General features: G+C 43.4%; 1 protein-coding gene across 6 annotated transcripts in view; it reads left to right on the plus strand.

Annotated features, from left to right (window-relative positions):
- Positions 1-16323, plus strand: part of OSBPL5 (oxysterol binding protein like 5) — a 183595-nt gene extending 167272 nt beyond the window's left edge. For all 6 annotated transcript variants that reach the window (XM_076344156.1, XM_076344155.1, XM_076344158.1 and 3 more), the window contains exons 13-22: positions 709-805; positions 1766-1864; positions 3129-3226; positions 5282-5371; positions 8149-8285; positions 10992-11177; positions 11712-11850; positions 13026-13143; positions 13821-13923; positions 14983-16323. In XM_076344156.1, coding sequence (XP_076200271.1) covers positions 709-805; positions 1766-1864; positions 3129-3226; positions 5282-5371; positions 8149-8285; positions 10992-11177; positions 11712-11850; positions 13026-13143; positions 13821-13923; positions 14983-15118 — 1203 coding nt within the window. In that variant the 3' untranslated portion in view covers positions 15119-16323. The remainder of the gene's footprint in view (positions 1-708; positions 806-1765; positions 1865-3128; positions 3227-5281; positions 5372-8148; positions 8286-10991; positions 11178-11711; positions 11851-13025; positions 13144-13820; positions 13924-14982) is intronic.
- The last annotated feature ends 1374 nt before the right edge of the window (positions 16324-17697 follow it).

Consider the following 17697-nt stretch of genomic DNA (forward strand, 5'->3'; position numbering starts at 1 on the left):
TGCTGTTTTCTTATTGTTAATAAAATGTGGTTTGTGTTGCCTCTGTCAAAAGGGGCATAAAACACATAACCAAATCCTACCTTCCTTTATTTCTAAACTTTCTATAATGATTTTAATAGGAGTACATTGAGGGCTTATCTCTATGTCTTTGGGAATAAATGAAGGGCAGAGCTCACAAGTAAACTGGCCTGAAAAAATTTAGTTTGAGATTTACAGTGTTAATAAAGGGATCTGAGGACCCTGTGGACTTTGGTACAGGGACTCCCCGTTTCACATACATTTTTTTCCTATTTAATCAGAGAATTTTTATTTTGTTTTATTTTCTTTCAGCCACTGCATCCATTTTGTGGAGGTTATTCAGATGCTGCCAAAAAGTTCTGCACTGTCATTTATTGTGTTGAAAACCTGACAGTGTACCTGTTGGCCTAAAGTGATCTCAGATGCACAAGGACAAGAAAATATGGGGTGGGGGAGAAAGTTTACATATATAATATTCTCATATATAATGGCCTCACATACAATGTTCCCTCCTTTAACATTGAGGTTAATGGTATGGATGGGGCTTAGAGTACTCTGCTCAGTCCTGCAGCCTCCATCTTGCACTTTCCCTAGAGCGTGTGTAACACCGTGTGAGGCTGTGTATGCACCCACCACTCTGCTTCGCTTGTAAAGACTGCTGTAAATGACCTGTGCCTATTTTTCTTCTAGGTATCCCATCATCCACCAGTGTCAGCTTTTCACGTCAGCAATAGGAAGGATGGATTCTGCATTACTGGCAGCATTCTAGCTAGGTCCAAGTTTTATGGTAAGGCATTAAGCCTAGGCACCTTCCAGGTAACATCGTGGCATTGGTTTTGGTTTGTTTTTCAATCACTCCTGAGTGTGTTGAGAGTTAAGAACAAAGAAATGCTTAAGAGAGCTACCACCAGGACACCCTAATTCCTTGTCTTGGCTCTCCTGGGTTTTCCCCATTTCCACCATTTCAGTGGGAGATCACACTGATGTTGAAAAAAAAAATCAGATAGAAAAATTGAGAGCTTTAAAAATGTGGTTTTCAGAAAGCAAAGCTTCATGAGGGTGTATGGGCAATTGGTTGTCAGACCACTTTGCATATGCTCACAGGTGAGTCATTTTATAGCTATCTGATTATCCAACTGACTTTTGCAAAAGTCTCTGTATAAATGTAACCATTTATCTAGCTCCCAGATTTCTGAGCGTTGAACCCTAGAGCTTCAAAATGTCCTCGAATCTTATAATCTCAATGGAGACAGCACAACTGCAGGCTCTGAAACAGTGTTGCTATTTGAAACAGTTTTTGTGTTTAGACAAACACCTCTTAAGTACTATCCTCTGGTAAATGTGTTTGCTGAAACACTTGTAAATAGTCATTGCTGTCCTTCTGGCAATTTTATTTGTTATTTGGGATCATACACACTCAGAAAAGTTGTGAGAACAGAAGGACCTGAAAAACTTCGAAGCATTGGAACTGCTTTCTGCATCCCACTAATGACTTATTTAATTTACTGCCCTATCTGCAACAGGGGCTAAATGCCAGAGCAAATATGAGCCATACAGCAGAGAGTTTATTAGCACTGCCTGCCTTCAACAGCAGATGATTTGCAGGGTCCTGAATTTATTAGCATTTCATATCTCGTCTTTCATTAGTGACCTACATTTAAATGGAAATGTTTTTCTAAAGTAGGATGAGTGACCAAGTATAACATGCATTTTTTATTGCATATGTATTTGTTCTTTTAAATTCTAGGTAACTCACTTTCTGCACTGTTGGATGGGAAAGCAAAGCTTATGTTTCTAAACAGGGGGGAAGATTATATAATTACTATGCCGTACGCCCACTGTAAAGGTAAGTTATGACTGTTCAAATAGGAAGCAAACAGAAAGAATAATATAATGGTATCTTACTGACTAATTTTGCACAGGCTCTCTTCTTCCCTCTCGAGTACCTGGCGCCGCAGGGACTGGTAATTCCAGGGAGCAGTTGCTCCGCACATGAGTCATAGCGCTCAGCAGAAGACTGGTAATCCTCACTGAAGTCTTTTTGATTTGTCTGTGCAGAGCTGAGGACAGAATTAGGCCCATCTAAGTTAGTTTTAACACTGTGTAGAAACAAAAAAATACTGCATATTTGTACTGCAGATAAAGTGAAGATGGAAAGAATAAGAGTACATTTCTGAGCTTCTGAGGATAAAAAGTTTTTCTAATGTTAACACTGAAATTGTTTAATATACTTTCTGGCTTTTTGAGAATAAAGGAAATTCCTGACTTCTCTTCTGATTTCTTTGTTACTCTAATCATGATATTCCTCAGTGTATGAGCTGCCTCAGTGAGGCTGATACCTGTTACCGTGTGGCTTTGCTCTGTTGAGCTGAATGTGCACTGAGGCCACGGGATGGCTGCTGATTCACTGCAGTAACTTTGCATTTCTCTTTAGGATGCTAAGCGTTGGTGGCATTTCAACCACAGTGATAAAATCACTCCTGCAACAGTTGGATCCAATTTTGGGTTTTGAATATTTTTTATTTTGGCACGTTGACCTCTCAGTTAGTATTTATGGAGGGTCAAGCTACCTGAAAACAGTAACTTCTGTAAATCACACCCTCTGTGAACTATTCCTGTGCATAAATCTTTTTCTTGTCAATTTTTCATTTTCTGCAAATGACCTTTTCAGAAATGGTAAGCATGTGTAAAAAGGAGTCCCTTACATGACTGCTAGTCTCCCCAATTCTGCTGAATTCCATTACAGCTCCTCTCTGCCCCATCCAACCTGTGAGAAGCAACTGGGTCTGTTTAAGCACTAGTATAAATGAAGTTGCTGGGCACAACTTTCCTTATTTTTCCTTTCCCACTTTCAGCTTGCTGCAGATACACTATCAGCACCTATGAGTCAAGCTATTTTCTAGCTGGTGTAATAAATGGGGAATATGGACTCAGGGGAGGATTCTTCATGCTTATAGTGAAAAGCCATTTCCTAGAAACTTTGCTTTCTGTCTTTCCAAAACTTTAAGTCAACTAGCGAATTTCACAGCGTGTCAGTGAGACCCAGTTTGAGTTGAGAAAGCAGATTGCTTCCATTGGGCCCTCTCTTAAGTCTCTTTTTTCCCTTTCAGGACTTTTATACGGTACCATGACAATGGAGCTTGGGGGGAAAGTTACCATTGACTGTGAGAAAACTAACCACAGGGCAGAACTGGAATTCAAGCTAAAGGTAAGAGACATTGTGGCCCCCATTTTGAATGGGTCTCAGGCTTGCCCCTGCACTCCAGGCAAGGTTTGACCATATGCACCAGATCATTTATATATCATGCACCACGGGGTGGCCTACCCAGAGAGGAGGCATCATCCTGCAGTCAGTTTTGCCTAGTGCAAGTCGATTTCAACCCAGGAAGCCTGAGTTCTACACATTACTTGTTCACTGCCAGCCAGCTGGCTACTGGCCAAACTCTGTTCTGAATGTTTGGCAATGACAGTGTGGCTTCTGTTTAGGAAGGTACAATTGTTTTTACTTGCAAAATACAGCGAGGTGTACAAACTACTTTGAGGCAAGTTAGGATGTGGATCTTCAGTGTAGCTCTCCAGTAGCCATCACATACGTACTCTTACCTTGCAGATATTACAGTGAACTGTACCTTGTGTTTCTCAAGGCTACAGGACCTTGCCTTGATGGTAGAGTAAGAGCCCATTTTCAGGCAGATAATTTTGAGTGGCTATCACACTGACGAGCCACACTGTCATTGCCTTGTACTGACTTGTTCATGTAGCTATTCCCTCCCCTAGAAAGTCTGGTGGTGCAAATTTATGTTATACAGATAAAATGGAGTCATCTTTGAGCATTCCTGTAGTTATATGTGTTAAAATTTGGGAGGGAAAGTGATGACCTGTAACTTTTCTTGGACAGTTAACCTGCTTTTTAAGGAGCATCCATTTCTCTTCTGTTCCAACAAACAATTTCTTGCTGGACATAAAATGAAAGATGGAGAACTGAGAGCTTGCAGGACTTTAGAGTTGTAGCCTTAGCCGACAAAATTGTGAGAGATTACTGGAGTTAGGGGAGTCTTTTGCAGACTGTGTTTTTCTAGGGGCAATAATAATTTTCTGTCTTTATTTGCCTTACAAAGTGAACTGTTGCCCCATGTACTTCCTTGACATTTGCATATATTTGTCTTTAAAGCCTGTTCTTCCCATAGGCCTGACGTACTGTGTTGAGGCCAATGGAGTGTTTCCCTGATTTCGGTCAGTGTCATCTCAAATCTACAAACACTTCAGAGCTTAAAATGCAGACCCTTCTTTTCTGGCTTGAAAACAAAATGTTTAGTCCAAACAGGACTCAGAAAGGTCCCTGTGGCTTAATTACGTGCTCTGCTTTGAATATTTCTTATCCACCTTTTTTAATAGAATTGTGAGAAGTTAAAGATAAACCCCATAACTTTGTTATTAATTTGGATATGTACCAATTCGCTGCTGGAATGCACACATTGATTCTTGAGATACTTGTGATTTCTTTTTCCATGGGTGTTGTGGGAAATCTGGTTTTATATTGTTACTAAAAAAAAAAAGTTTCTCTGTACAAACGTTATTGGAAAGTAGCTGCTAAAATGTCTGAAGAAATGTTGTGTGGTATGAATGGAAGAGCTGGTCATTCTATCACTGCTGTTTCCTGTGTTTGGCAGGCAGGAGGTGAGGGGAATTTTCCATTGTTCTGAGAATCTTTTCCTTGACTCTGGAAATACCCTTTTTCTTTTTTTGTTTGCTGCTGACGAGAATTTCTTCACACTGGAGACTTCACGCAGATGCAGCCATCAGCAGTGCCACACTGCTGTTGCTGTCCCATAAGCAGGAAAGGTCACCAACTGCATTAGCGCTGCTCCTTTTCTTTGGACAAGGCTGCAAGTGTAAGGGTGCAAACTGTAATGTGATTCTGGACAATGGGAAGGACTTGCCCACATATATCTATCCTGATGTCTAGCTGACAATAAATGTATTTACAATGAAGGCGAGGCTTTGCACTGCTGAATGTTAATGCACCTGAAAGCTTGTCGCCCTTCCTGCAGCTCCTACAGTGATTTTGGTATTGCAATCAAAAGGAGGAGGGCACAATGCTAGACAGTCAAAATCTGTGTTAGAATTCATTCTGCCTTTCCCCAGAAATAGTGGAAATGAAGCAGGTTGCACTTTCCTTCCCTCCTGCTGCATCACTGTGTTTGGCTCCCTTCCAGTTCTCACTAGACTGATCATATTTTCTATTTCTATTCTCCCCTGACAGCCCTTCTTCGGTGGCAGCGCAAGCATTAATCAAATCTCTGGGAAGATTAAATCAGGAGAAGAAGTGTTAGCAAGTCTCAATGGACACTGGGTAACATACGATAATCAAAGTTGCTGACATTTTAAGTGCTTGTGGCAGCAGGGTGTGTGGGAGGCCTGGCAGCCCTTGGCAGGCTCCCTGCATTGGAGCGGGGCTGTGGAGGGCCCCTGTCCTGCCTCTTCCCGCCATCCCCAGGGAGCACAGGCGAGCCAAGCTTTCTGGGCCATGCCTCTCAAGGTTGTTTACGCTTCCGTAGTCCCATCCACCCGCAGTGCGAATAGCACTTGCAGTCCCAGAGCCTGGGCCAAAGCTGGGACCAGTGAGGTGCGTTTCCATCAAAGCCAGTGGCTCTGTATTTAGGGTCTCAGGCTTAGGACAAGCACTGATGGCAGGAGACATAGTGTGTCTTGTGTGTGATTGTGAAAATCATGAGGCTTCCTTTTGTCTTGTGTTTAATACTTCCCCAGCTATGGCAGTATCAGGGAAGAACTTCCCAGGGTTTTAAATTCATTATTTTCACAGCAAACCTTTATGATAGAGGTGGTTATTCCTCTGTTCATGAGATGAAGGACCAAGAGACAGATTCTGTGAGGGTCTATCTGCATGGGCAGCTCAGAATAGTCAGCAGAGCAACTAACACCTTTGCACACCTAGTATCCACAAGTGAATTACTCAAAGGCATCCTTAAGCCAAAATCCAGCAAGAATAAAGTTGCATGGTGAAGGATGTAGGCTAGAGTTTTGGTTGGGAACTCCTGGTAACCGAGGCAAAAGCAGTGAGCCCTGGCTTTGGGCTGGACACTTAGGTATTTCTCTCAGCTACATTTAGACATCTACATCTTCATTATAGTTGACCTATGCTCCCTTTCCAGTCTACAGAAATTGTCACTCCTGAGATAAGATTTGTCTCATCCTAAAGCAGGTATTTAAAGTAGGTCAGGCCTGGATAAAGCCCTTTCTGTAGTGAGGTCCTAACCACAGTGTAGCCTTTGATATTGGACTCCTCCCCTCAGGCAATCTGTCTTTTTACAGAAAAAGCTAATGACCATTTTGAAATTGGGAGATTTGCCCTTTCTAGGTGTATACAATGAGATTTGCTCCCTATGCCTGGGTAGCGTTTCCATTCTGAGCTCCCTTTCCTGCAGGATGAGCCTTGGCAACTGTGAGTTGTGCTGAACTGTGGAGTACCTTGTCTGTGGTAGGTCCTGCGAACACCATCCGTGAGAGCATGTAATCAAGTGGGGCGCTGAGCCACATGGTTGCGTGCTGCTCAGCTTCCAGCCTTCTCTGTTTGGGTTTTATCAGCCTGAAAATAATTTATTCCTCCATTGTTCTTTCTGCTGGTTGTTTGTGGTGGACAAAATTAGAATTATGTATAAAAGAAGTTAAGTGGCTTTGAAAGGGTGGCTCCATAAGCCGCTGTTTGCAGTTGCATGCTGTGAATAGAGTAGCTGCTGTGCAGCAGTAGGGACGTCGTTTGTTCTCCTCCCTCCCCTCTGAGGGTATTGGCCTGCTCTTCTGAGCTCGGCAGGCTTTTCTCTGGCACCGTCTGGTTTCCTGACAGAAACCCTCGCAGCTGAAAGGCTAATTCTCTGCCTCAGGACCTGAAAACCCACCTGAATAAAGAAGGGAAGCAAATCCCAATGCTTCTCAGCCCCAGGACCAAAGCAGCTGAGGGCTTGTATATATGCCCCTTAGAGGTGCACGTAGTGATGTTTGATAATGCCTGCCTGCCTCTTCCCGTCCACAGCTGGGGGGCTCTTGGGGACCTGAGATCTCTCCTGGAACTGGCACCTCAGGACATGGCAGAGGAAGTCCTGAGGGAGACTTTGAGGAGGGATGAGAGTCCCTTGGGGTTGAAGGAGTTTCGCAGCTGAAGATGTGGGAAGTGGACTTTGAGACATGCATCAAGGGATCATGGCAGGGGAAAAAATGCAGCAGCTGGGATGCAAAGAAATTAGGCAGTGACAGGCAAAGTCAATAGCCATGACCTAAATAAGGTTTGCATGATACTCATACCATGTCCAGGCAGCTGAGTGGCACCAGTGCACATGCTGTGCAACAGCTGTAATTGTCTGATTTATTCCACTTGCAGTCAGCGTCGTGCTGTTCACTATATGCTCTGTAAACTACTCCATCTGGCTCCGTGGCATTGCTGCGTCTGAGCAAGGCTGGGAAGCAGCTTAGTTAAGCAGGGACACAGCAATATTGCCTAGTCAGCCTCAGGTCAGAGACGTGATGCTTAATAGTTGGTTGCCAAGTAAATTGGCAAGGAATAAGGATGAAAGACCCTGTCATTTTGAAGTGCTAGATGAAATTCAGGAGCAATAATAGAAAAACCTGTCTAAACTGAAAAAAAAAATGTGAAAGAGTATCTCAGCTTTAGCTCTCCTTTCTAAAGAGGATGGTATTTCAGTAGGCTCTGCGTGAGATTTCAGCATTGAGGAATAGAAGAAAGACTGGAAAAGGAGCTAGGGATCTTGTTTATACGTGCTGGGTCGTACCTGGGAGGAACAGTGGGGAAAGAGGAGCATCTTAGGGCTTCTGTTGGTACCCTTGTCTGGGGACAAGACTAACGAAAGGGGCCAGGTCCCTTTCTAATTCTTCTCTGATTGATTCAGCCAGTGTTTCCGGGAATGCCTCGCCTCATTCATTTTAGAAACTTTCAGGAAGCGTTCAGTGAGATTTAATGGGATAAAGGAGGAAAGAAGCCTTCTAACCAAGCCCTATCCCTGATCATCATCCGGAAGCAGCTTCCATTTGTCAGGATTATTTTCTGCCTTGTGTTTCTGATTGTCATTAACCTTTTCATTTAATTTTCCTTCTCAGGATGGGGAAGTACATATAAATGAGTTGAAAAACGGAAATGCGGAAATGTTCTGGAACCCGACCAGTGAAGTACGAAGGCAGAGACTGAAGCGCCATATTGTGCTGTTTGAGGAGCAAACAGACTTTGAGTCAGAGAGGTAAGGAGCTCTGGGAACGTCTCGCTGCCACTTCCCCACTGGAAGCGGGGCTCTGATCAGAAGGCTCCAATTCTTCAGCACAGTCCTGGAAAGGCAGTGACCCACTTTGCCTGCACATATTACCCTGCCGTTTACCTGTTTTTTTCCATTAACTCTGGAGTATTTCCACGAAGTATAGCTCTGAAATAACCAGGGAGCTGGGCTGAGAAATAGTGGAGGCTACATTTTATCTGCTAAAGTAACAACTCTCTCCGAACTCGAGGGATCATGAACAGAGTCTCTGTAACTGCTGGAACATTTTATGGAGGGGCAAGGTGTCAGTCTGAGGTTGGATGTCTTGTTAAGAAGGGTTGTTTCAACCTCAGGCTCTTAAATTAGATGCAGGAATCATGTGGGAAGTCCTGGCATGAGCAGAGCAGTAGTTTGAACCACATAACAGGGTTTTATGAGAGAATGTAATTAAACAGATGTTTAACCCTGCCTTATAATCTCAGCTGAGATCTCCAATGAAGTTTGCACCAGTTTTTTTAGGGTAGTCTAGATTACCTAAAAATATAGTCCTGGCACATGACTTAGGAAATGGAAGGAATGACTACCTGATGCAATGAGCATCCCCAGGCCAGTTCTTGAGCAAGAACAGCTAGAGCAACATCTTGTGGCACTGGCTTCAAACCAACTAGTCCTGCCATCTCACCAATGCGGTCAGCCAGTACCAGCTAACATCCCAAGCCAGTACATGCCGTTTGCTGCCTGGCTCTGCATTACATTGGCCACTTTCCTGTGGGCATCTAATTTTGATGTTGCATCGCATCACACTAAGAAGATTCCCTTTTTTATGGGTAAAGAAAGGGATTGCATGAAAAGAAAAACACATGAACATTTAGTTTGTTCTGGACAGCAGTGGACGTTATGGGCAATAAAGTCTGTATTTGTAACTTACAGTCATGCAATTGCCATTGTTGCAGAGCAGAGCAGACCGCAGCACGTTTTTCTATTAATCTTCTGAAGAAGAGTCTTTTAAAGGAGAAGAGAAATCTTGGTCTTGCGGACAAGGAATCTCCATTTCTCTGTTTACTGCCAGAGCTGACTCCCTTTGCTACATCAGAGATTAATAATGATACATGCATCCAGGGGAAGGAGCCAAAAGGAAAAAGCCTAGAGATCCCTAACAGACATTCCACTGAGCTCCTTATTATGCTGACAGTTGCATGAATAAATTACCATCTAATCCAGGTTACGTTCTGCCTGAATTGCTTAGTCTTTCCTGCAGTGCTGAAAATCACCTATTTTCACAAACGTTGGAGAGTCTCTGAAGCTCATACCGTTATGCAGCTCACCATGGAGGGTCTCATTGTTTGACACATGCAGCTCTTGGTGCGGTAATTTGCTCTTGTTAAACAATTTTGTGCGTGTCCCTCTGAGGTTCTTGGAACTAGAGGACTCACTCTTCACACCACCGCATTCCTTAGGACTGACTCTATGCCACCGCAGTATTTTCTCAGGCCGTTATTTTCACTCCTCCCTCCCCCACCCCCATCACTTTGAGTTTGAATTGAGTTTCCTTCCTTTGTTTCTGGGAGAAAAGATTCATACACAGGAAAATGGGAGTGACGTGTCAAAAAGGACAGGAAAGTGTTCTTCTGCCTTCAGTTAATTATCTAAGAGGCTGCTTTTTTGGAAGTGTTGTGTTAACGTATGGTGATAGAAATATAATGAAAGCATCAGTATCCCTTTTAAATTAAGAGCTTCACAGCAAGCTCCAAATTAAGTGCAGCAATGTATTCATCTTCTAAATGGAGGACTGGTGTTTTGTGGAGCTGGGAATACTGGAACAGCCTGGATCTCCAGTGCCTATTCTAACCGCTAAACCACTTGGTAATGTTTTGGGAGGGCTAGCTGCTAATCTCAGAATTATTTCCAATCTGAAATGAAGATTAGAGTGCTCTGATTAGAGGAACTGTGGGGAGGCCTATCACAGCTTGGCTATAGTAAAAAAAAAGGTAATGATTTTTCTCTCGTGAAAGGCAGATCCTCTCCTCCAGGCAGAGGCTCAGTGAGACATCATATGACAGATCACGTATCTTTTGGCAGCTGAAAACAAGTGCAAGTGAAAGCCTCCATTTGTGCTTGCAGTTTGTGAGCACAAGTACATATCCTTGCAGATTGAATTGGCTTCCTGCAGACCTGGTTGCTAATCCTATATAGAAGTACGACATTGCACGTGCAGCTGCAAGCTGTGCACATGAATTCATTTTCCAATGCTTCTAAACTTTAAATACAAAGCCTTTGTTTCAGGGATAGATATTAACACAAAGGCTCCTAAACATAAATGATTGAAAGGGCGAGGAGGATAACAGATTCTCCATTATACATCAATCACCTCTAAAGACGCCACTGACCTCAATGAATTGAGCATAACTATCTTATAACTTACACAGACAACACTGAAGATTTTAATGAGTGTTGTAGGTGAGATTATCTAAGGGAAAGTTCACCTGTTCTTCAGTAGATCATTGTATACAGCATTCAGTGTTGCCATTCTCATAAGGTTTCTTTAATATACAAGCCAAAACTGTGGCTGAGCAGTCCTGTTACGGTTCCTCTGCAGTATCGATAGACCAGAAAAGTGTCTGCTTTAAGGTTCCAGCTGGCAAAATGCAATGCTGGTTTTAAGGTTGTTTAACTTGCTTCCCTGTTTATTTCTAGGCTTTGGCAGCATGTTACCAGTGCAATAAACAAAGGCGATCAACACAAGGCGACGCAGGAAAAATTTGTGCTAGAAGAGGAGCAGAGGAATGCCGCCCGGGAGCGGAGAGAGAACAGCACAGAATGGAAACCGCTGCTCTTCCAGCACGATGCCACGACTAACGAATGGCGCTACAAATACGAGGAGTGAGTGGTGGGATTGGGGTTTATGAACAGACCTCGCTGCTTGAGTCCCCAGGGATGCAAGCAAGTTTACGGACCTGTAATTCGGGTCCTGCCAGTCCCCAGACTATGCCCTGGGCTTGCTCTTTCTGAGCTCCATGTCATTATTAGAATACATATTCCTGATACTAATTGGGAATAGCTGGAAATGAGGGCTTGGCAATGGAAAATCTGCTATGCCATTGGTACAATTGCTGCGATCAAGTGTGGAATCATTTAGCAGAGATTTTCTGCGCTGTGCGAGCAGAGTTGATAACTGTGCTCTCCTCCCCTGGCAAGAAGGGTGAAGCCTCCGGAGACTGAACCCCCCTCATTTATTGCTAGGAACTGTGAATGTAGAGGGAAGTATCTGTTACTCCTCACACTGCATCTGTGGAAACTCTGGTTACTGTCAGGGATGAATGCCTGCCCTGATGCATGTGGAATTAGTGTATTGCTCTTAACACAGCTGGTGTGGGATTCTTGCTTTTCTGATGTTTTTTCCTTTGGTCTCAAAAGTTTAAGACCTTGGGACCCTTTGAATGACATTGCCCAATTTGAGAAGAATGGGATACTTCAGACCATGGAAAGACACTTATCCACAAGGATGACAAACCACAAAACAACATGCATAAACAATCAAATTACACGGCACAAGGTAAAAAGCCTGTTTTGGGGGATATAATATTCTTTACAGTTGTTTAGATACACAGCCCTTTTCTGCAGCATTTTCATGTAAGCACAGCATAGGCTGAAAGGTTTGTTTTGGGTAAATAGAGCTTACAACTCTAGACCTGCAATATTATACCATCATTAACTCCAAATAATTATAATTCTTGGTTGACATATCCTATCCATTTTGGCATTTTTCTTCCACCCAGTGTTAGTGATAGTGATTCTTATGCTGGGTTTTGCACATGACTGAACTGAACTTCACTGTTCAGTGTTTCCAAAGCAGAAAACTTGCCATAATGAGGGTGTGAGCAAGGTTTTGGAGTACACAACTGAGATCCTGCAATTTCGGTCTTTGATATCTGCCGTTATCACTTATTTCCTCTTAGACAAGACAAGAAACCTCTCTCCATCCTTTCCCTTAAACAGAGATGATACTTTCTTATTTCACTGCATTCATCTTTGGAGTAATATATGTCATTCATAAAATGCTTTGTAAATGTAGAACTGCTGAACTAGCTAGATATAACCCATATTACACTGAAGAACTCATATCTTATTATGTACATAGACTTTTCTTTTATAATACCCCAAATCTGAATGTCTGTGAAACAATGGGAAAATTGAAGTTCATAACTGCTTTTCAGACCCTCCAGTGAGAAGTTTGAATCAGTGTGTTTGGTTTACCCATCTGAGAGGTAGTGAGAAACTTTACAAAGTGCATCAAGAAATTAGACATAAAAGTTCTGTGATGTTTAAATCCTTCAGGCACCTTCTGAAAAATCTTCCCTGGGAAATTCGATTCTAAATTTTTCTTCTTTTCATCCTTTCTCTTATGTATCTGGTTGCTGGGTACGCAACTCAGCAAAAGAACTATAAAGTTCATTACTAGTATGTGTCAGTTAAAGCTACAACAAGAATAATTTGGATGGGTGTCTTAAGGATGTTATCATTTGATACAGAAATGCTTCTGTATGGGCCATGTGTGTAATATCCTTAAGTAGCTGCCAGGAGTCCAACTACTAAGAATTGCTGAGAAAGCAATCAAACTTTGCAATCTTACAGATATTCCCCAGCACCCCGAATTACTTTGTTCAAAGCCAAACACAAAGGTCTTCAATTTGACAATGACCGACCTCTTTTAATCCTTGTTTTATCCAGAGGTCTGCCAAAGACTGCAGGCACCGCAAAACCAGTGATCAGCCGTCCAACCACAGCCAGAATACAGAGAGCAGCTGTTCAACACCAGAGTCGGTGCAGGAGCTCTCAGATGATGATGGCAAGTATTTGGGTATCACTGGGTCAGGCTTTAATGTTCTTTCCTCGGTACCTTATTCCTTGAGCCAGCCCTGGGACGTTTCCCAGCCTGGTTAATGCCATGGGCCCCTAGCCCACAGGCAAACACAGGGAATGTTCTGCTTTTCTATTCTCCGTACATACTTCTCTTTCTGCCTTATGCTATCCATGCCAACACAGGCTTCCCAACTCCTGGCACAAACATGTTGGAAAAATACAGTGAAATTCCAATAGGTACAAGCTGGCATGAACACGTTGGAAAAATACACTGACACTCCAATTGGCAGATAGGAAACAGGCTTCGTTTCTCATTTTCCTTGGCCTTTGTTGGAGGTGACCTTGAATGTTTCAGAGGTGGGGGCAGGTGTGAGCACTCCATTCCCCTCCCCTCGGCTGGGGAGGATGCTGCAAAAATTGTTTCCTGAGAGCCAAGAAGGAGCCCCAGGCCAGGGTCACAGGAACCGTTCCATTGACCTGTGTCTTTGGGGTGGAAGATTGTCCCCTGTCTCCTTCTCCCCAAGTTTCCTCCTGAGAGTATCTTCTCTGGCTGTGACAATTTGATCACAGCCAGCCACTTGCTGAGTGAACCTGGTTTGTGTTTCATCACCACCACCAGAGATGGTGATGCAAAACATAATGTCCTTCAATACTTTGCTGCAGGGTTTGAAAGCCTGTGCGCTCAGTGCGGGAAAGAAATGAATCACCTGAAGGAAATTCATTCAGCTGTCTTATCCCTGCAGAGAGCCCAACAGGACATACACAGGTAACCATTTTCTCTCATCAAATCAATGATCTTAATGGGCTAAAAATAACCTGTGGCATTTAACTCCTCCACTGCGGCCTTTGGAGCGTCCTTATCAGCTGCAGGGGTGCAGTTAACAACTGTTTCAATAGGTAACCTATTAACACACCGGAAAAGCAAAGCTAGCCCCTACTTGAAACAGTGAGGAAATCTCTTCCTCTTAAGGTGCTCTTTATGGGGCAAAAAGCATCACCTCAGCATGTTAAGCATCTCTTGGCACTCCCAACTGCAAAACAGCTGCAGAAGTTGGGAGGGACTGGGCCGGGTCCTGGCTGTAAATAAATCTCTGCTAGGCAAGAAGGCGTGAGGTCTCCCTTCTCATCAAGTATGTTATGAATTTGCTCAGTTTGCTGCAGAGATGCAGGCGTGTGGTCTGAAAACTGGGCTCCATGGGTGAAAAGCACTAAATTCCCGCTTTTTGTATAGAATGCTAGTTGCTGTCTGAGGTAAGCAGTGAGCACACCTGCTTAACCTACTGCTGGCAAAGGGCTTTGCATGGCAGACTCCTGTGGGGAGGGCAGGGGAGGTATTAGCTGCTACATCTGCTCCAGAGCCCTGCTGATTCCCCTCTGCATGAGGAGTATTATCCAGCCCTCCCAAGGCTTCAGTGGGGTAGGATCACACATGCAGCCCACCATTTCTGGATGCCGGAGCCATCAGTGATACGGCTTTAGCTTTTCTCTGCTGCTCTTGGGGTTGTCCAGGGCAAGTTCTCGTATTTGGGAAGGTTAGGGCATAGGTTTGTGAGTGGGTGCTGGATGAAGAAATTTCTTGGGGTTTGTGCCCTTACACCTTCTCATGCCAACCAGCATGCTATGCCTGATTCAGCAGCAGCCAGAAGTACTTATCTTTCTGTTAAAAAGAGGGGAGGTAAAGCCTGCGGGGCACAGTGCTGTGTATCCGTGAGGGTGTCTCTGAAGTACTGGGATCCTTGCCGGTGTGGAAGCTGTGGGTACACACACACGTGTGAATGCACACCTCCCTACGACACCCAAATAAACATACTGCTTTCTTTTCCAGAAACCTCAGTGCTCTGAACAAAAAGTCCTTCCACAGGAAGGTCTCTTCTGAAAGCTTCCTCCTGGACTCTCGCTGTTGGTTTCTCCTCTGCATCTTTCTTACGTGTCAACTATTCATTAATTATGTCTTCAAATAAAATCACTACGTTTGGCAGCAATAACAATTACTGGCTGCAGGAGGGGGGCCACTCGCGCAAGGAGCCCAGCGAGGCACCAAAGCACTTTAGAACCAACGCGGCAGAGGTGGAAGAAAGTTGAAAAACGAGGTTAAAAAGGGACCTAGGAACCTGCAAAACTTTGTTCCTGCAGATTATGTCATTTTTGCCTTTTACATGTACATCTTCAAGGACCTCTTAACCTGTACGGGCCTTAATGCTGAAGCCAAATGTAGCTTTAATTGTGCAATTTGTTTTCTATGTCTTGTAATTTTCTCATGCAATTAATAATTACCCAGCAGTATTGGTACCCCCAAAATGGTAAACACCCCAGCATTTTGGAAAGGTCACGCCGGCCTGGTTCATAGCTCTATGAGTAAGGGAGTGCAGTTGGAGAGCTGTAAAGAACTGATGTCCATGGTGCCTGTCCGGCTGCCTTTAATTATGGGAGGGAGCACACTTGGTCCAAAAAATCCACCCCCGGGATATTAAGTCATGATCTGTTTTGTCAGCACACACAGAATGGGACCTCAGGATGTGTTTTATTTTCTATTCCATGGGAACTGTAAATATGCACAATTTCCTAGAGCCATTCCTCTTTAGGAAATGGGAAGTATTCAGTGGAAGCTCCTCGTTTGGTTACGGAGCTGACTGGTGTCCTGGACCGGGCCCATCAAGTGTAACGTCAGACACGCCTGTTCGTAAAACCTGGTCACTTATTATTATTGTTATTATTTGCTATATGGCTGTTTTATAATATCACACACTAGCATTGTAGAGAGCAATCCACTGCCCCAGGATAGGTGAGAAGGACGGGAGCGATATAGGTGTACGTGTGTTCGGTTGTAGGCACATTTATTGTCAAAGGTCAGGAAGGAGGAAGGGTTTTGCCACTGCATTGTTCAACTCTGTTAATAGTCTTCCTATTTTACACCATTTTTTAAAGATTTGCAATATTTTCTGTAGACTGCGGACAATACTAAGCCTTTCTTTTCTGGCCTGAAGTAGTTCCAAGTCGTAAGTACTGCTATATATACAGCCTTAAAATACTTAGTGGTGGTGCCAGTCTGGGCTATCTTTCAATGTAAATGTTTCCAAATTTTTAAGCACATTCCTCGTCATATTCCTCAGTTAGGGGAAACCTGTTTGTGCTTGATATGTTGAAATAAAACTACACACAACTTTCAGTGGCAGTCTATCTGAGAAATTATTTGTGTGTTTGAACTCGGTTTTGTGCTTTATAGCATTTTACAAGTAAACAACTCGTAGGCCATGCTTCTTAGAGGAAAAGCTACAGGAAAAGGCCTTCAAGAATCTCGGACATAGGCCGTAAGTTAGAACAGCAAGAGCATTTTGATACCCCTCTGGCTCAAGCTGTCCATGTCTTCTAATTGTAGCAACTTCCTCAAAATAGAAGGAAAAGTGGTTGCCTTGATTTTCACTGTTGTACATGTAAATGTACAGACTTGTCTTGGACTTAGAAAACCTTTATATTAAGGAGGTAACTTGATGACAGAGAATAGATAGTTCCATGGAGAGAACCACAACTCTCTGACGTGAGCAGACAGGATAAGAGCCAGCATCCGGAAGCCGACATTCAAGAAACAGATCACAAATAATAAAGGGTGAGAGTGATTTCATTAGTAGCAAAAGTCTCCGGAAAACCAAAGGATTCTTCATCCTTGAGGAATCATCCCTGAAGAATGTCAACATTATCAATCCAGATCGGGTGCCTTTTTGAAGGATGTCATCCTAGTCACTCCTTTCTGAGGAAGTCTGACCCGTGCCACGTGGTGTAAACCTTGGTGAGAGGGGGTCCCCCTGGCCTCTGCCTGTGAAAGAATGTCAGCCGCTCATAATGCCTGCCTGGCTATGCAAAGTCCCGTATGCACCTTGAAAGTGTTCGCTCCTAATGCTGTGCAAACACGTCTGCTAATTTCCTGCCTAAATCTCCCTTTGAATGCTTCAGCAAGTCAGCACATCTCTGGCCTGTCAGCACAGCTGTCCTCATCATGCACATCCCCCTGTGGGACCACGTATTTGAGTTACTGATAGGAGCCTCTCCTGTTCTCTAGGGATATTTATATCTCTTGGGTACCAATGTATTCTGGGTTTGAGAAATAGCTACTAAAAAATAAAATAAATCCCCAAACCCACCTGAACTAAAGAGAAGCAGTGCTGAACAGGAAGCCTTCAGTCGGTGTAAAGCGAATGCTTGAAATTCTTTGGATCATTTCCATTTTACCAAACTATGCACCCAGAGGGATTTCACTGGGACTTGTTACTGCAGTTAAATAAAACAAACACACTTACCATGAGAGGAGCAGTTCAATGAAAGAAACTATTAACCTACATGAACTAATTATGTATCAGCAGAAGAGGAGTTTTGAACATTTACTGCTGCTGCCGCAGGGGATTAAAAAATAATCCGAAAAGGAACTATCTATAAATCTTTGTGCCATTAATTTTAATCCAATTTCAACATCTGGAGGTGAATGTTCCTACGCACCAGTTATGTGCACATGGAGGATGAAAGGTATTCTGGAGGAAAATCATGGCCA

The sequence above is a fragment of the Aptenodytes patagonicus genome, chromosome 7 (genome assembly GCF_965638725.1).
Source record: "Aptenodytes patagonicus chromosome 7, bAptPat1.pri.cur, whole genome shotgun sequence".
Taxonomy (NCBI): domain Eukaryota; kingdom Metazoa; phylum Chordata; class Aves; order Sphenisciformes; family Spheniscidae; genus Aptenodytes; species Aptenodytes patagonicus.